Genomic DNA, 19589 nt, shown 5'->3' with positions numbered 1-19589 from the left:
TTTATTTTAGTAGTGCAATTTATTAGCATTTAAAGTTGATAAGGCTTGTCAACAAATTCCAGGAAAAGATCAAAATCAACAGAGTCTGTCTCTATACTTTCTGACCTTCTTAATCTGTCTGTGGCCTCAAGCCTACTGGTTCATATTTGATATGTGAGTAACAGTAGTTTCTTTAATCAGATGGACACTAGTTTTTGACCAATGTTACTCAAACAGCAGTGAATATCTCATTTGTTGGCAACTATTTTCAGCATTGTATTCAGTCACATTTGGTACACATGTGAGTTTAAAGTAGCAAGATGGTGTATGTAGGATTGAGGCCAAATAAGCTGTAGTGTCTACTCATTGTAATGAATGAAGCCATTTTTTGGCATATTTAGGGTCTAAACTGTCATGGGAGCTTTATCATTGCTTATCAACAATGCAGTAACAATGGAGCTTTATGGCTGAGAGGCACAAGATACAGTAGATTAGGCTTTGTATATATACTGTACACATATCATGTCAGTAGGAGGCATTCATTGTTATTTTGTCATGAAAAGATGGAATATTCTCATTCATGTAGGGGTTTGATGCATCATAGGTCATGAGGCTGTGATTAAAATAGAAATGTTGTCCAGGTTTGAATATATCCTAGTATAAATAAATATCTGATTTTATAAACTACGCATTGGGAGAGTTATACTGAACATTTCCGTAGAGTCTCAGTAGAGCAGTAAATATAACACTTGGCTTAAACTACAAATTTATCAAAGTCCTAAAAGTCAGCACACATTTTAGGCAGTGTGATTGCTGACATCAAGCAGTAGAGGCTAATTGTCAGTTTTCAGTTTGGTCTGATGAACCAGAGTGTTATTTTTGACTTGCTGTGAAAAAGCCAGTTTTTACGCCGCGTCTTGGAGGTTGAGAGTTTCAGCTTATGTCTTAGCTGACTGAATGCTCTGCTGTGTCTGAGTAGTAAGTATGTGCCCCAGGGTGACCCAGGATATATTTACACACAAGAGTCATTCCCTGACATGCTACCAAATAAAGCTGCTGCCTGGTCTGATGTTGGAGCAGGAAGTTTACATTTGCTCTGTGGGGGGAGACTTCTCACCTTCTCACAGTAGGCTCCTGGGTCTAAACTGTCATGGGAGCTTTATCCTTGTAAAAACACACTGGACTTCCATTTCCCCTCTTGGGCTGAAGGCGAGAGATGAAACACAGGTCAGAGCACAGCCATCAACTGAGTCCTCAGATGAGTGGCATTGAATGGAGATTGGAAACGGGGCTGGGTTTTGGGTAGGGCTAGTGGAAAGGCCACTGAAGTCCCTACTCGTGGAAACTTAATTACACTTTATTTACAGCAGCAGTGTAATTGCTCTGTCTCAAAGATGTTGATAAAAGTGTTCTGTGAGATTAGTGTGGAAGAAAGAGTTTAAGAGCATCATCATTGGGGCTTGTGCTATGGGTAGGAAATGGCAACACCGACCTTCTTACACCCTCCTCTACCATTGTCTATGCATTCCCTTCATGTATTGTGTATCCTGTCATTCCTTTAACCTTTTTGTACTCACAGGCTCAACTTGCTCATGGCTAACAAGCTGTAGCTTGCAAGTTATTTGCTGGGGAAAAAAAAGGATGATCTACACTGTATTACAGTGGCTTCAAAATTAATTCACAACCCTTCAATTAGCATCATTTATTTTGTGTACGTTGAATTTTAATGGATAGGTCAGCAGTTTCTGCCCAATAATCTGAAATCTCTCCTTTAAAGAAAAAAGTATTCTGATTCCTAATTCATTAGTCTGTGGAAGCCCCTTAGGCACCTATAACAGCTTATTGCCTTCATGGGTAAGTTGCAGTTTATACTATTCTTCCTGGCTCATCCGTTCAAACCTAAATAGAATCAGACTGTATGGGAAGTGTATAAACTGCCATTTCAGGTCTTTTTACACATGTTTAAATCTGGAACATCCTGATGATGTTCTTCATAAAAACTTCTCTGTATTTGGCAACATTTGTCTCTTGTGACCAGTCTCTTTGTCATTGCTGCTGTGGAGCCAGCTCGTAGCATGATGCTGCCACACCCCCGTGGATGTCCAGCGTAATGCAAAATGCAAAGTTTTCAAAAAATGAAGGGTTCTTTATACATTTTGAGGCCACTTCTTTAGAATTCTTATTGTTAGAAAAAATTCTAATAGCCGCTTTGGTCAGGAGAATCCTTTTAGTCTCTGGGAAATTTTGTTGTTTACTCACTATTTCTTTGCCACAGGCCACTTGTGAGAGGGGCTTTGCTGCAATGGAGGAGTCCCATCAGAAGGTGATAGATGAGCTGCAGAGGAAGCACCAGAGAGAACTGGAGAACCTGCAGGAGGAGAAAGAGAGGCTACTGGCGGAGGAGACAGCAGCCACCATTGCTGGTAACAAAGAGAATATCATCATCAGAGAATAAATTCTTGAGAATCTATTACTTAATAAATCGATTAATTAAACTATTTTTTATCAGCCATTGAAGCAATGAAAAACGCCCACCGGACGGAGTTGGAGAAAGAGCTGGAGAAGACTCGCAAAGCCAACAGCAACACAGAGAACGCAGACATAGAGGAGATCCGCAGACAGCATGAGTATGTTATGTTGAATGCCACAGCTCTCTGGCTGTCTGCAGTAAATGTGAGCAGCACCAGTACAGAACAGGACTAGGACTTTGAGTCAGTCGAGTCTCAATTCTCATTAGTCAAACTGATAAAATGATAAGATGTCAGATTATGCAGCCTTCACTCACAGCTTGCTGGAACGTGTTTAATGCTCACCTGCCTGTCCTCACAGTGCTGTCAAGCTTCAGGTGGGAACTTGTGAAAGTGCAGGTGTTAACAGTAAATCAGGCTGAATTCAATTAAGCTGGAATCTGTTTTTTTTTTAAGTATCCTCTCTTCAGCGTTTTCTGACTAGAAGTAAACTTTTTTTTTTTTTTTTTGATTTGCCACTCTGCACCAACTTCTTTACTGATCTCAAATCTGTCTCGCTCTGAAAAACCAAGGATAAAAAAATCCTTCCCGACAGCTTGTAAGCTCAAAGCACAGTGGTGGAGGCCTTAACAAAGAATATAATACCTTGTGACACACATAAGACATGCATTTTTATTTCCATCACAGGACAACAGATGGCAAATGTTAGGGAAGTAAATATCAGCTGGTTAACTGCACCAGAGATATCTGGCTGCCGTTGCACCCTTTTACCCCTGACCCCACACTGATAGCGTTATATCTTCCATCAGCATGGATTTGTGTTGTGTTTCAGGGAGGAGCTGTGCTCGTTCCAGCGGGAGATCGAGGTGTTGTCAGAGCAGTATTCCCAGAAGTGCCTGGAAAACGCCCACCTGGCCCAGGCGTTGGAAGCCGAGAGACAGGCTCTCAGGCAATGTCAAAGAGAGAACCAAGAGCTCAACGCACACAACCAGGTGCAAACGCACACCCTGTGACAACCATGTTATGTCACTCACTGTTAACTTACCTGTGTACAAATATTGACTCAGCATGTAAGTGTACCTGCCCTAGTAAGCTTCGTCTTTGTGGCATGTTTAGGAGCTGAACAACCGTCTGGCAGCAGAGATCACAAAGATGCGTTCAATGACGTCTGAGGATGGAGTAGGAGACACAAACACAACAATCCAGGGAAAAGAACTCTATGAGCTAGAGGTAAGGTTCAACTGAAAAATCCCTTCAAAGCAAGTCTGTACTAGTGAGGTTTTAAAAATCAGCAGATTCTTCCCAGGCCCCTAAAAACAATTGAAGGCAAGAACGTAAAGGCATGTTTCCCCTAGTTTTCAGCATTCATGGTTCTATATTCTGTCAATTTTTTTTCTTATTTTCTAGGTGATGCTTAGGGTGAAGGAGTCTGAGGTCCAGTATCTGAAGCAGGAAATCAACTCCTTAAAAGATGAACTCCAAGCTGCTCAAAGAGTGAGCCTTTTTTTTTTTGTTCCCACTTCCACTCGAGCCTATTTTTAGAAAGGGGCATCCACAAATTCCTAGCTGAATGCATATGAATACTCTTTATCTAAACTGCTAAACAATGTTTTCTTAGGACAAGAAATATGCAACAGATAAATATAAGGACATCTACACAGAGCTGAGCATTGTCAAGGCTAAAGCAGAGCGGGATCTGGGCCGTCTTCGAGACCAACTGCAGCTGGCCCACGAGGCTCTAGGGGATCCGTCACTGGAGGAGATGGAACGAGGGGGATACGGTACAAACAATTATACAACAGCCCTCATTCTTTACTTAATACAAGAAAATGTTTTATACTGCTCTTATCACTTCATATTTTTGTGTTGATTATTAGTGAATTTGGTGAACTGGATAAATGTACTTAGTGTTAATTGGCTCATAAATCAAACTAATGTTATTTTTTTTTTTTTATTTTAACTTTCTCACATTTTGCTCCCAGATATCATGAAGTCGAAAAGTAACCCTGACATCCTTAAGATGGCAGCTGCTGCAGCTAAACGCACTGAGCGCACAATAAGGTCAAAGGTGGGTTTTTTTTTTTCCAAGGATCAGATCAGTTCTCCATCCAAATGTGGCGTTAATTTAGGATTTTCATCACCCATTGCATTATTTTTGCTTAAACAGCAACAGATTCTGGACTTGTGACAGAGCAATCCTAACATTAGATGTCTCCCAACAAAGGCTAGGAAATACCGTTAAGTAACTTGCTGCCATCTACAGGTCACCTGCAGTGTTGCATGCAGCATTGCATGCCCACTGTTTACCTCGTCCTCTTGCTGGCCTTCATTTTACTTCCATTTTGTGTCTCCTATCCTCCTATCTAAACTGCAGACTTGGGATTGTGATGCAAACACCATATTAGTCTAACGCACAATTACCGGTTTTCCCCCTTCTGTCCTCAGTCTGTGAGTCGTGACATGCCCTGGGACAGTTAAAGCTGCTGAGGACGTGTAGGCCTCCTTCCCCTTCTCCTTTAGGTAAACCATAACGGACGCACCCATGGGTGGTTTAAGTACATTATCTTGTCCTCCACCTCTAAGGCACTCAATAGATCAGAGTCGCTACTCCACAGTAAAGTATCCCACTTTACAGACACATGGCGGTGAAGCACAAATGACAGCTTGGGGAGAATGAGAATGTCTGGCACGTCACTGGGTTTTAAACTAACATTAATTAGTTAATGAATATTTGGCTGGTTTGCTTAAAGACTTGGTGCAAACAATGGACTCCCATTCGTCATCAAAGGGCCAAGATTATTAGATAAGTCAAATATTTACCTGAGTATATTAAGAACTGTACAGGACAAGCTAATACTTTCCTTTATCCTCAGACACTTAAAACTTACAAATAAATCTTAACCAATTACAATTTAAATGACCTCTGCTTAATTAGTACCTTTTGGATCATTTTCCTTTATAGTAATTTTATTACTACTAACATAGAAAATATATTAGGAGAGAGCTGGGTGGAGCAGAGATGACCAATTCTGAATCTCATGCTAGCTTTGCATTTTATAGTGTTAATGTAATGATCAGGAAAGTGGAGTATTTGGGTATGTCCACGATGACTTTAAGCTAATTGGTGAGTATGTTAGCATGTGGCTTCCCAAGGCTTCTAGCAGCAGATTTTCTGACTGCTCACTGAAGGTGCTGTCTGCTAAGCTAATGCTAAGCTAAAGCTGCTCATTTACAATACATAGAAGTGAACTTGCTGAAAGGGAGATAAACATAGCAGGCTCATACATTTTGCTATGTGAACAGTAATGTTTACTTACGGATGTCCGTACTCTACTGCATGTGAACTGGGATGTGACTGATTACAACAGTGATTAAAACATGAACTGAACAAAATAAATTAAATCGGCAAAATCGACTCTTTCTTAGCCTATATTGATTACTTATGTGAAGGTAGAGCGGTTGTCCACCAATCTTGCAGTTGTTGGTTCAATCCCCAGCTCCTCCTGTCACATGTCAAAGTGTCCTTGAGCAAGACACTGAACCCCAGCTTAGGTTGCTCCAGGTGAGCGTTGGCCAGCTGCATAGCGGCTCCCCAATCGGTGTTTGCGTGTGTGTATGAGTGTGAATAAGAAGCAGTGTAAAGCGCTTTGAGTGCCAATAGGTAGAAAAGTGCTATATAAGTCAAGAACATTTACCATTTACGTGTTAGACCAATGTCCTCCCTGGACACACCCAGCTCAACCCAGCTTCTCAACTCATGAACATCAGCTGCATGGGGAAAAAAATTAAATAAGTCAAAACAAAAAATAAGAATACTCTGCATTATATATTATAACTCTGCATTGGCCACTAAAAGACAAATTTCAGTGTAAAATTATCTTTCCTGTTATCAACTGACCAGATATAAGGAAATATTACTTCTGATACATTGAGGTCTATCTTTGACTTACCTAATTTAACTTTCTTCACTCTTCTTTACTTCCTTTGGTGAGTTTTGGGGGTCCATTCTATACAGGCTGGTGCATGTTAATGCATGAGGTTAAGAGTGGTGTGTGGGTTATCCTGATTCCTTTTTAGAGGTTTGGTCACAGATTTGGTCTGGGTGACAACAGAGTTACACTGACAAGAAAAACACTGCCTGCTCAGGAACAGTGCATCTGTCCAGAAGGATACAGTGAATTACTGCCATTAGTCAAACGTGTTTTTTTTTTTTTTTCTCTCTCTCTTTCCAGAGTCTAAAGGAAGGGCTGACAGCGGAGCAGAGGCTCCACCTATTTGAAAATAAAGACACAAAGGAGTTCTGACAGTTATGCATCACGCCTCCATACCTTGATGCATGTTTAGAAGCCCACTATATTTTAGCTCTGTAATTACTTATTTAGCAACACCAGACACTGGCCACAAACACAGATCGTATATTATTAAAAAAAAAAAAAACATGGTATGAAGTTTGAATTTCATGTCTAGAGTTTGCATTCCATGCACTTCAGTTAACTGTGACATTTTTGTATTTTTTTTTTTTGTTTTTTTTTTTTCTGCCTTGTCTTACTGTAAATACTGTTTTTAATTTAGCACCTGTCATGCATACACTAAAACTATGACTGTGTAAGCTACTGTTTTAACCCTCTAGACTGTTGCTAGCCAAAAGCATAAATGTGATGTTAAACGGCTGCAGCACAACTACATATTGATGAGTAATACTTGTATAACAAAACCATAGGAATTAATCTGGTGTTCAGGTCTGCGCGTTGATGCTCCATCACTCCGTTATTATTCTTGCACAGATGGAAGTGTTGTTTAGTGAACAAACTATGGGACAAAAGTGCTCATCTGCATGAAATGTTCCTACTATGTTGCTTCACCACCTGACTGTAAATTAACATCATAGATGTTCTGGTAATCCTTGGATAGGTCCATGGAAAGACGACAACTGAATGCATATGGATAGGAGTCACTGACTCTCACTGACATGTATGAACATTTATATACATACACACACACACACACACACACACACACACACACACACACACACACACACACACACATATATATATATATATATATATATATATATATATATATATATATATATATATATATATATATATATATATATATATTCCTCACTGCAACCATTGGTCCAGCTGTATAGGAGTTGTTGGAGTTGGTTTATGTTTGTAGTCTTGTTCAGTGGCAGTCTATGTATTTATTTAAATTGCTGGGATCTTTCTTCTTTCACATTCCCATTCCTCTGTACTCTATTACTGTAAATATAAAGCAAATATACACCAACTGACTACAGGTTTATTAGCAATAAATATTTTTGCACCCTTTCCAGCCTGTGACCATTTAGTCTTTATTGTGCTTGCTGCTCTGTTACATAGAAAATTGACTTAATCTTTGACAAAAAGTCATTCTTGATTTTGGGTCCACTTATAGTTCTGTTCCACGCTCAGGTTTCATGTATTAAATCTGTCCTAACTTTCTGTTTGGTGTAATTTTTGTGCTGCTAGGTGGGAAATTACCTGGCATATGCAGAGGGAGGCAGTAGGGGCTCTATCTTATGCCAAATTCATCAAAGGTGTCCCTCTCAACATTAATTAAAGCTCTGGGCAAAGCCTTTTTCTTACTATAATTGATGCCTCAGGTCTCCTAAACATTTTGATTAAACAAATGCTGCTGGTATGAAAGTAGTGGAAAGTATTTCCATAGTAATCCTGCAGTAATATTATGTACATTTTTAATTGGTTTTCCTTTCTATAAAGTAAAACCAAAATTGGATTTTTATATTTACTTAATTAACTTCCTGCAAACATCTATTTGCAAATGTGTTTTTTCTTCACTCGCGTTTAAGCAATTTGAGCATTTCACCTAGAGAAACTCAATCCCTACGTATTGTGTAATGTTCTGCAGAGCTGCTATAAATTCCACAAGACTCATTCAGAATACAGATGCTTGATAGTCCTCAACTGACCAGATATCAAAATGGATATTTTGAATATATCTGGTAGCAGGAAAAGATCAGGTGCAATTAATAACTAATAATAATAAAGACTAAGGTGGAACAATGTAGCAAACAGAATTTTCCAAATAAGAGACTAGATGAAAATGAATTCCCACCTACCACATATCTCTCACGTTGTATTTAAAACGTTGTTTTTGTTCTCTGTTTGTCAAAAAAGGATCACAAAAGTACTGTTAAAGAGTTTCTACTAAAAAATATATATTTCTCCTCTTTACCATCTTCCTCATTGGAAAAGCCAAGTTGAGAAAGTAAACCCAATTTAAGGTCCACTTACAAGCTTTTTTCAGAGGCTCCCACTATGTCACATAGTCATCATCAAAATATTGACTTTGCTCACACTATTTGTTCACTTGCATGTGCAGTAGTTGTTTCATCTATAGCACTTAACCTCAAGCGGGTCCAGGTGCTAAAGATTAGTATTTTGGACCTTTCAGATGTAAAACTTGCTGGCTTTTCACTGGGACTTTTTATGCTTGTGCCTGCAGTGTTAAAGGTGTCATGTTATATGCCAAACTATTTCCACACTTTGCATATGAGTATCAGAATCCATTTTTATCAGCCAAGTACATTCATGCTTACAAAGGAATCTGACTCTGGTTTCTAGTAGCTCTCAGCATATTCAGACACAGTAACAATACGAAAGAATCACATAGACACAAAGAACAAAGTTTTGTTCCTCCTTGTTTTTGTTACTGTTTATGGGTTTTTTATGATTCAGTTATTTATATCAGTTATTATTTCGTAGTTCTCAGAATCTATATTCTTAATTTTAGTCTAATAATTTTAATGGGACTTTTTTAAATGCATTGTGTTCTGAATGTTAAGCTAAAAGGTTAATGCGCTTTACTTGTCATTATACATACAAGGTGTACAACGAAACTGCATCAGATGGTCAGATGGAGGGTTAGTCCTGATCCGCTGCGTCCGTGCGCGCGGCCACTATGGGCTAACCTGACCTGGTCCCCCCTGATGACATCATCCGGGTTTCCGCCTGCAAACAAAATGTGCATAAAGGGTGGTCGACAAATGATGGCACTAAGGTGCATTAAAGGAAATGCTGGATCCACTATTTTTAGAATTTGGTCCATGTTAGAAGTCCAAAAGAAAAACTAAGGATGTCTCCTCTATTCGGTCCTTTGTTGGTTTAAAAAAAAAAGATAGAAAAAAAAAACACATTAAAAGTCTGTTTTTAGAAGTCACAAGAGAAAATGACACCAAATGTTTTCTTGGATATACAGGACCAAATGACATCAATCTTTCTTGTAGCATCAGTAATTTGGATTGAAACGGGTCCTACCGCTTTGCTCCCACAATGCTTTTCTGTTCCACAGCTGAGTGACAACTGCTCAGCTAACTTGTCAAGCCACCCAGAGCTAGCACAGCGCTAACTGCCAAACCAACTGCTAGAATAAAAGGGGCTAAATTGCCATGTACCGTGTAAACCTTTGTTTGACAATCTACATGCAACAAGTGCATAATGGACTCGACTGAAAAATAGATTGCCCCTCGGTGAATGACGCGTTTTATGTATCTTTTCATTGTACTTTCTGTCTTTTCTAATTGAAAAGGGAAAACGACAAACGCATCGCTAATTGTTTTATTGTGAAGGGCGTAAGCGGAAGTATGAGATTATACTCTAACCTGACACCGTTGCTGTCAGAGTAGTGTGTTCCTGGAAAAGTGTGGATCTGTGTTTAATGTGGGGCTTTCTCTGTCTGTGGTGTTATCAGGTTTCATTGGAGTAGATGGGGGTTTGAAAGACATGCCGGGTGGGAGAAAATCTTAACGGGACATTTGAAAACTCTACGATCGCTCCTGTCTGGGTAAGTTTTAATGAGCAGCACAGCACAGCGCATTACCTCCGCTCTGTCTTTGTTTCAGCCAGCCGGGCCTTGCCCTGCGATGTGTGCCGTTCTCCTAAAGAGAAACAACATGTAGCCAAACTCGATGAAAAGTAAGCCACAGTTTAATGATGCATTCGGTATCGTCGATTATTTGCGTTCGCTGGAAAACGGCGTGCACTTGTTTGAACCATTTAAGGTCCACTCTTAAATTCGGAGATAATGGAATGGGACAAAAAACTTCGTCGGACGCCAGATTTTATTGGCATTATTTAGCTCGGCTGTTATATCTGCAACAAAGTTGTTAACAGTCGTAGTGGGCAGCAACGAACAGTGTGTAGCGCTTAGCTGAAAAGCTTAACATTTTACATAAATAATGAGCTTCGACGGAGTATTAAAAAACTGCCGAATTAAAAAGCGGTCGTTAGTAAACATTTGAAGTTGTAATGTTTTGTTCAGTGTTGTAGGACTTAGTAGCATTAACGAGAGTAACTTAAAGACGCCTGATATTTGATGGAGTTCGTTGTACAGCAACGTTACCGCAGCTAAGCCGGGCCTAGCTACCTGCAGTTAGCTGTTGCTAGGCTAAGCTAACTGTCGTTACCAATCCTGACCTGTCAACGCTGGTGATTTAAGAAAAATAAATAAAAAAGAAAAACTCAGCCCGTCCCTTGCAAAGACACTATGCACCGAACCTAACAATTATTTTTTTAAACTTTAATAAATAATTGGGAAAGTACCCCAAACCTAATTTGTCAGTTAACCTCTGCTAAGCTCTGCAGCTTAATGAAATTCAAGCATACGTCGGTTTGCTAGCTAAGGTCAGTGTTATGACTTTAGTTATTAGAGCTTGTTTGATTTTCTGCTTTAAAACGAACTGTTAATGTGCATAAAAATGATGAACTTTGTGGTGGCAAAAGTTTGTTAAACTATGACCTCAAGGTCCTGGAAAGACCATTTGTACACATCTGGTTCCATGTTAACTGGAGGAAAAACATTTCAGAGAAATTGTTTTTGCCTTTCAGTTATTCTTGTCTTATTTTTGTCTTCTCTCCTTATCTTAGTTGTTATGGAGCCACCTGGGAGCTTAGATGAGCTACAGCCTCAAGACCTCTCCACCCCCAGCATTCCCACTCTGATCGACCTGACCAGGAAGGGTGAGGAATGTGTCCTCAGCGCCACATCCCTCGATGCCTTGCAGATGGTCAAGGGCCCCGGTTGGTACCCGAACTCCGGGACCAGCAACCCAGGTTTACCTTTCTCAGAGACCGGCTCCGCGGACATCACGCACCAATCAGGGGATCAAATTCAGCCAGACAATGCCTTCTCCCACACTACAGTCACCCTTTCCTATGTGAGCAGGTCTCACGTCTTCTCCACTGAACATTCACCTGTGTACAGTATGCCTCCTGTGGGCATGTTCTCACTCCACCCTCCCTGTGACTCGGAGAAAGGGCTTGGAGAGACTGGCTATGCATTGAACCAGCATTATTTAGATCAAGCCGAGGGGCCTGTGGACCTTGCCGGCCAGACAAAACTTTTGCAGTCATTGTCTCAGGCAGAGGAGCGACCAGAAAACAATGGGGAAATATGTCTAACACCCGAGCCTCTGGAGTTTAATAGTGGAGTCATTTCCAGTGATGGGGACGTGGTTAAGCGTGTACAAGAGGGTGCAGTAAACTGTAAAGCTCTGGAGAATGGTCAAGATTCCAGCTCGAGTTCCGGAGTATTTCCTGAATCTTCACCGGAAATTCGCACCTCTGTCACAGGAGAGTATGAGGAGACGGGGGGCTCTGAGGTGCTATTTCACCTCTCCAAGAAAAAGGAACGAGTGGTTGCCCCTGACGGCATGGGGGCTAGAGACCTGTGTACATTGAGCAGGGAGTATATCAGTCCTCTAGAGGACCCAGTTTCCCCCTCTGCTACCTCACTGGAAGATGTAGAGGACGTGTTCGATTTGCCTCAGGCCTCCAGCTCCCCCAGTGCCAACAACTCATTTGTAGAAACAGCTGCGGATGTTTTGTGGGACGGCTTAAGTACAGAGGGGGGCATTCAGCCGTGCCCTGGCAACAGTGATTCTATCACAAGGATGGATTCAAGTAAAGACAATAAGCATCCACACCATAGACAGAAGGCAGCGATTGAGCCTTCGATTGACTCGACGAATGACGTTTCGGAAGACAAATCCAAGGTTGTGATTCCCCACGTAAACGGGAATGCAAAGGCACTACAGAGAACTTTAAAAGAAAAGAGGCTGCCAATGCGTTCTGGCAGAGGGACGCGATTAGAGGCTATAGTTATGAACATAAATTCAAGCAGGTATAAAGTGTCCGGATGTATACGCACCAGTAAGAAAGCCAGTGCTTCCCAGACGAGAGCTGGTGATTGCAACTTAGCCAGCCCTAAGAGGAACGACAGCCTGCTGATGGGAAGAAGGACAGGCAGAGTGAAAGCATCTCCCTCAGTGAAGACGGTCAAACAAAATGCCGTAACTGAAATGAAAGGGGGTAAAACTAATAACACAAAGACTGACAGCTGCAAAGACTCTACCTCTAATTGTGAAATCCTCAGTAATTTAAAAAAATCACTTAACACACCTCTAAAAATCCCCCAGGTTGCTGTGCACAAGAGGGCCAAGAAAGAGCCAGAGGACGTGTTAGATCCTGTGCACCCGCCACAGACCAGACTCGCAAAGTCAAAGACAAAAACCTCATCTCAGCCAAGCTCTCCGTTTCCTGTGCACAAGAACTCATCGAAGGAGCCAGAGCTTCCGTCTTGCCCTGATCCTTCAGTAGAAATGCATATGGCAAGGTTTCCCCCGCCACCATCAAAGTCTCCAAAGAAAAGTCAAGGTAAAGTTGGGGCTACAGGTATCAAATCATCTCCCACTGGCAAGACGAAGGCAGCTCGCGCTCTCAAGAGGAGACAAAAGAAACACAAACGCAGCCAGTCTTCCTCCATGTTTTCCCCCAAGGAGCCAGAGATCAAGTTGAAGTACATCAACTATAAGGAGGAGAAAAGGGACATGAGGTTGGACAATTTCTCTCCATTTATCCACGTGGAGCATCAGCAGTCATCGCTCTCGCACTGTACTGTAATAAACTACCCCGAGGAGGCAAGGACGCAACACAAGAAGGGCCCACACCCTCAGGCTCACCCCAGTAGCTTTATTTCTGCAGTTGTACCCAGCACTTCCTGTCTCCAGCCGGGTCAAGCCTCCACCCACAGCCAGCACCAGCATGCTCTCGTTTGCTGCCTGTGTGGGCAGTCAGCCAATGCCATGGATCTGGGTGACCTCTACGGTCCCTACTACCCTGAGGGGTACCAGCCAAGCACCAAAACACCAGCCAGTACATTGAATGTCAAGAAGGACCAGGACGACTATAGTGATTCTGACTCCTCATCCTGCAGTGTTAGAAGCAAAGGGAGAAAACGTGCCATTCCGCCCACACTGCAGCCCCTCAGAAAAGGAGCTCAGCTCAAGCAGAAGGGCCTTCTGGAGAGTCACCGGTGGAACAGTGACAGACCCAGCAGCCCTGCAGTCAAGCGGGCTCGGTCAGAAGGTGGCTCCACAAATGTGGAGGACTGGTACAGCCCCCCTGTGCTGCCCCTGGAGCCATGTGAGTACTGGCTGCATGAAGACTGTGGCATCTGGTCCGCAGGCGTGTTTCTCGTGAAGGGCAAAGTCTATGGACTGGAGGAGGCTGTGAAGGTGGCCCAGGAGACGGTAATGGTGTAATGTGAACACACTGTTACACAATCCCACACAGACACATGATAGGTTATAATGGAACACAGAAACAAAACATTAAGGGTCTGTTTACCTACTTGCTTCCTTTGTTCCCAGGATGCTAATAAATTTAGGAGTTTACCAATCAGGGCATGACTAAGCACAAGTAATTTACAATTATGTTAGTAAGAAATGAAATGGTCCAGATGTGAACCAGCGAGACACTAATCTGTGTAATATGACAAATCTACTGAGTTTAACTTGTGCATTTCAATGAGAACATTGAGGCCTTACTGCTGGTCTAATTTCTACAAATACAGTCAGATTTATCCCCTTGTTATTTAAGAATTATTTTCTTTTTTTCCTTCACCGTAGCAAACAGTAGCTTAAAGTGTTAAAGCATAGTCATTTTCCTCAATTGCTTTTAGCCACAACTTAGTCTTTGTTAGTAAAGGAAATGAATACACCCCAGTCGTCCTAGTGTGGTTGTGCAGTTACTTCAGAAAGTATTCAGCCCCCTTCTCTTTTGGCACAGTGTGTTGTGCATCCTCAGTTCCTGTTGTGTGCATAGACAATAAGGTGGGGAACTCCCTCCAACAACTCTAGGGATGTTCTTATACCACTTTTCCCTCAAGTACTTTCCTTTGAGTATTTGCCAATATCGAGTACTAAACTGTTGTCGTTCTGGCATGTTTGCTGGAAAATTCTCATCCAGCCACTTTATAGTTAAGCTGATGAGGGACACTGGGAGACACTGCTGGTCCAAGTAGTAGTAGTAGGGACAAACCTGAAAACCAAGACCATGACAGTTGATATTTATGGCAGACAAACCTCGCCATCCAGGATCTATCCTTCGGGTGAGATGGATTTAGTTCTAGTTACTGCAAATCTCCCTCAGTTGTCACTAGTGTCATTTGTGATTGTTAAACATGTTTAAATTAATTTGAAAATTATGAGAATGACTGTTAGCGACTGGATCTCAAGACTGTAGCCGAACAGAAATTGCAGTGAGCTCACCTCAAAACCACAGACGTTTTTCCACTTCCACCAACCGCTCAACCGATGAGAATGTTCCTCAAGTCCAGAAGGGCTTTCTGGTTAAACTTGAGAGGCTAAGCTGAAGTCAAGAATTAAACCACTTAGAATATCTGTAGATGGCATTTCACTCATCAGAGGGGTCCTAAAACCTTCTAAAGCTTTGTGCTACTGTATACAAGCATCAGCTATAACACATGGTGGAAGTTTATTATTAGTTTTCATTATCCAAACTGTGCTTAACTAGAAGAAAATCCATCCACGGAGAGAAGCAATGTGGTTGAGGGAAGGCCAGTTAAAGGACCATGAAAACCCAAGAAAACTATCTATTCATCTTTTTGGATCTTAAGATCTGGCATGTTGGACAAGATCCCTGCAGCCACATTGATGAAGGAAATAATGTGTGAATCATACTGAAAACAGTTTTAGTGTTTTAATGGCTTCCTGACATCAGAACTTAGACGTTTTTGCAGCTTCTGCAGAGAAAATGTAATCTGTGGTTTCTTTGACACACCTCCCTAATTTGATTTCTACGCTGGGAGCTAAACATTCTGCTTCATCTTAGATGGCTTATAAATATAATATTACCAAATGTAAAAATGCAAAACATGTATATATCTGTTGTGTTTCTAGATGTGTTCAATGTGCCATGATCCAGGTGCTACACTGGGCTGCTTCTTCAAAAACTGCCCCAACAAGTACCACTACAGGTGTGCTTTGGAGTCAGGTAAGTCCTCCTCTCCTTCACCCCCCACTCAGCACACAGTAAGCCCAGCCCCTTTTTTGTACATGTTAATCTGCATGGTATTTACAAAGTTAAATTTGAAATTCTTCAAAAACTGAGCACAACCGGAGACATGCATGCAAACAATACCAGTTAGGGTGTGTGTGTGTGTGTGTGTGTGTGTGTACTTCAGTCTGGAAATAGCTCTTTTGTGGAGTGCTGTTGGCTGCTATAACTTCCGCTTAGCCTGTACTTGCACGTGTGGGCAGCTGAACCTTTTGGATGAATCAGTGCAGCATGTTCAGCTCTTGTTCTGTTCTTGTACCTGCAGACTGTGTCCTCATTGAAGAAAATTTCTCCATGAAATGTAAAAAGCACAAGGTGAGCAAAAAGTAACTTCACATTTCATCCCTTTATTATGAAAATGTTGCTGGTCCTACAGAAGACTGGATTATTAACTCGTTGTTGAACGTTTGATTCCTCATCCTTCCTCAGAACAAGACATTCAAAGCCCCCACAGTAAACAGGGGCGACGACAGGTGACAAAGTCGGCAGAAACCTCATGAGGTTAGTAAATACTTGATCTACTTTCGTTCTCCCGCTTTGATTTCTAAGCACATTTTAAAGCTGGGATTTAGCTTGAAAGTCTGTATATGTTTCCAAGTGAGGCTGACTGGTAATAATTCTAACATACAACAAACTGGTGATCAGGGGATTGTTTGGAGTGAAATCGTATTTAGGGGACTATTCAGGTTCGGTGATACAGGACAGAAAGACATTTAGTAAAGACAGGAAGAGACTGAACAGACAGGTCTGTCATTTGTGAACCAGCACATGTATTATTGAAAATATTAAATCACTAGCTATTGTTATGCTTTGTAATCTTCAGATGATCATGAATAGCATAAACATACATCTGTGTAAAATGTCCATCTTATCTCTGATCACTCTTCAGTTGTTTATTTAAAGTTTATAATTATGTCTCTTGGTTGTTTTTAATGATCTCGTTATTCGATCATTTTTCTTTTTGTGATCACTGGGCGTTGATCATTAGTTATTGTCCCTTTAATTACCTTTCATTAGATTGTGGTCATTTCATGTCACTTTGACAAGTTTCCTTTAGCAGTTTGTGCTTATTTTGACCATTTTTCAGATGTTTGGGGTCTTTCAACTTTCAACTTTTTGTCCTTATATGTTGTCACGTGTCTCTTGTCATCTTTGTCTTTCTGTGTTCATGTTGTGTCTCTTAACTGAACTCTGGCCTATGTGCCCCCTGATCTGTTAGACTCCCAGGTCCTGTATCATAGAAGTTTGTGTGCTGGTTCTAGCACCTGCTACAGATGGTTATTACAGATACAAATCTATACAATTGTCACCTTGAATTAATTATTGAATTCTTTCTTTGTCTTCCAGACAGTCACCTCCGACATCCTGCAGGGGCTCACCTTCCCCCCTCCTCTGGTAACTACGGCAACAGTGGACCAGGGTTCTCCTGACTGACAGCTAGCACCCACAAACCTTAACTTCGCCCTCTGCCCCTCAGCTGCACTGTTAAACCTCCCTCAGTCCAGTCTGATGGTACTCAGTAACATGCTGAATTTCACATTTGTATGATTATTTATATGGATTTTTTTTTTCCTGGATTAAATATGAATAACAATCAAAGATATTTAATTTTTTATATTTGTATTTGATTATATTTGGTTTATTTATTCCTCGCGTTTTCCTGTTGTCTTCTATAGTGTCAAGGTTTGATTGTGTGTTTTTAAGTTATTGGTAAAGCAGCTTAAGGTTGGAATATCAAACCAGTCAAGTAGATGCTGGTTTTCTGTAGAGATGGGAGAGAAAAAGAGCTAGACAGTCAGGAAATGCCCCTAAAACAGAACACGATACCCCAATGGGCACAGTCAACACAACAGGGTTCCATATTAAACACATCTGTTATTTTTCATCTTTTCAGTCACATGTGGCATTATGTTTAATTTTATACATACCAGTGTAAAAGAAAGTCTCATATATTTGGAATAGAAAAACTGACCCAGTTGTTATTTAGGGGATGGATGTTTGAATGTATTCTCCCTTTGTGAGGGTTTTTTTATTTATTTTTTTTAGCAGGAAGCACTTTGGAATGGCACTGAACATGTGTGGTCCTCTGCTCCGGGTGCAGTATTATGCAGTATTACCTTTTCCAGCTGACTGTCCACCCTTTACCCTGTTAGCCTCCGGCTCTCTCGTGTGGTTCACAGGCCATGATATGAACTTTAAGAGACATATTTAAAGATCAGGATTTGAGACCATGTGATTTTTTTTTGATTTTTTTATTTGGCTTAATGCACTTTGAAGTCCCACCTCAGAAGGAGAGAATTCAAAAGTGCATTCATCTGTGGTCTTAACAGCATTTTAATATAATTGGTTTTGAGGCCTGTTTGAGGATAATTAAATAGGTTAAGGTTTTTCATCAGCTGTTAACGTATAAGAAGGATGTACATTTGCAAAACACTCATTTCCGTGTGGATATTAATTTCAGAAGCAATGGCCAGGCGAGTAGTAAGATCTCTGATCCTGATCTGCTGCGATTTATATTTTTGTTTAATTGGGCCTAAATGGTGCATTTTCACCAGTAAAGCCTTATCTAACACACAAGAGGTATATACAGTTTTTTTTTATTCTTATTAGCTTGTGTTGCAAAGACAAATCAGTGGATGTACATCACCTCCCTTTGGACGTGCAGAGGACTGAAGGCAGCTTTTCTGCTGCAGCTTTTGTTTGGGTAATACTGGATCATGATAGGCCAACTCCTAATGGACCCCCCCCCCCCCAACAACACAGGTACAAATAGACTCCCTTGGGACTTTTAACCATGTTCTGAGATTAATGCCCAATGTATTAGAGGCCATGTCTAGAGCCCGTTTGTGCTTGAGCAAAGCCAAGATCCATGTTGGTGTGATGTCTGTATACTTCTACTCCATAGCACCAGTAGGGGCAGCATTACACTTCCTGGGAAAAGTGTGTATCTGTTAATGGGCATCCACACAGAGGCAGCTGAAGGCTTAGTCTGTTTAGTGTCTGACCAGCAGCAGCAGGACCCCCCCCCCCCACACACACACACACACACACACACACACACACACACACACACACACACACACACACACACACACACACACACACACACACACCTCTCCTTATCCTTAAACATCATGTCATTCATTTGTGCCATCTTTGTGTGTTTGTGTATCTTATGTTGCAGCGAAGATTAGCACGTGTCAGCAAACCTGAAATTTTCACTGCAGCATTTGCATTTTTCAATTACAAACAGTTGTTTGCATTGTACCAAATACAGCGTTTGGAATATGTTTTATTCTTACAAAAAAAATTTGGGTTTTTTAAAAATATTTTCTGTGTCTTGATCTCAGGGCTGAATCGCAGATATTCTAATGATTTTAATATTATTTTCTGAATTTCTTTGTTGTGTTAAACCCACATTGACTGGAGCAATGACACATGTAGCAGGATGTGGTTATCGTGTCCTGGCACACATTACCCATCACATTCCAGCACCTCTTTTCATGTGCCTGTTATTGCAGTGGTGTGTTTAGGTTTTACGTGAAACCATAACTGCCAACTCGTGTAACTTTTTTTTTTTTTTTTTTCAACATTATTTTATGGCAACCTTTTGTACCATCAAGCTCAACTCTTGGAGCATCAAAGGTCATGTAATTGTCAAAAATAAATATTTTCTTCAACATTTTCCTTCAAATTTGCTTTCTTTGTGGAAGACTTT

At 41.0% G+C, this 19589-nt stretch overlaps 2 protein-coding genes across 8 annotated transcripts in view; both read left to right on the top strand.

Annotated features, from left to right (window-relative positions):
- mprip (myosin phosphatase Rho interacting protein) overlaps nt 1-7783 on the top strand; it is a 50605-nt gene extending 42822 nt beyond the window's left edge. For 3 of the 5 annotated variants that reach the window (XM_067487497.1, XM_067487496.1, XM_067487493.1), the window contains 8 exons: nt 2255-2402; nt 2489-2606; nt 3280-3439; nt 3564-3677; nt 3855-3941; nt 4066-4228; nt 4430-4515; nt 6680-7783. In XM_067487497.1, the coding sequence (XP_067343598.1) occupies nt 2255-2402; nt 2489-2606; nt 3280-3439; nt 3564-3677; nt 3855-3941; nt 4066-4228; nt 4430-4515; nt 6680-6751 (948 nt within the window). In that variant the 3' untranslated portion in view covers nt 6752-7783. Of the gene's footprint in view, nt 1-2254; nt 2403-2488; nt 2607-3279; nt 3440-3563; nt 3678-3854; nt 3942-4065; nt 4229-4429; nt 4516-4614; nt 4685-4892; nt 4968-6679 lie in introns of all 5 variants that reach the window. The other 2 variants (XM_067487494.1, XM_067487495.1) reach the window with 2 other exon arrangements.
- Nucleotides 7784-9382: 1599 nt separating this feature from the next.
- Nucleotides 9383-19553, top strand: si:dkey-94l16.4 (transcription factor 20). Of its 3 annotated transcripts, none has more exons than XM_067488348.1 (6): nt 9383-9490; nt 11381-14043; nt 15715-15808; nt 16137-16186; nt 16301-16372; nt 17219-19553. In XM_067488348.1, exons 1-5 carry the CDS (start codon nt 9445-9447, stop codon nt 16346-16348), a joined length of 2901 nt encoding a protein of 966 aa, XP_067344449.1. In that variant the 5' UTR covers nt 9383-9444; the 3' UTR covers nt 16349-16372; nt 17219-19553. The 3 variants fall into 3 exon arrangements, with proteins under 3 accessions (XP_067344449.1, XP_067344451.1, XP_067344450.1); XM_067488350.1 differs by lacking the exon at nt 9383-9490 and adding an exon at nt 10097-10298; XM_067488349.1 differs by lacking the exon at nt 9383-9490 and adding an exon at nt 10305-10429.
- Nucleotides 19554-19589: the final 36 nt, after the last annotated feature.

Source organism: Channa argus, chromosome 20 (genome assembly GCF_033026475.1).
Source record: "Channa argus isolate prfri chromosome 20, Channa argus male v1.0, whole genome shotgun sequence".
Lineage (NCBI taxonomy): Eukaryota > Metazoa > Chordata > Actinopteri > Anabantiformes > Channidae > Channa > Channa argus.
This window is presented reverse-complemented; position numbering and strand designations above follow the sequence as displayed.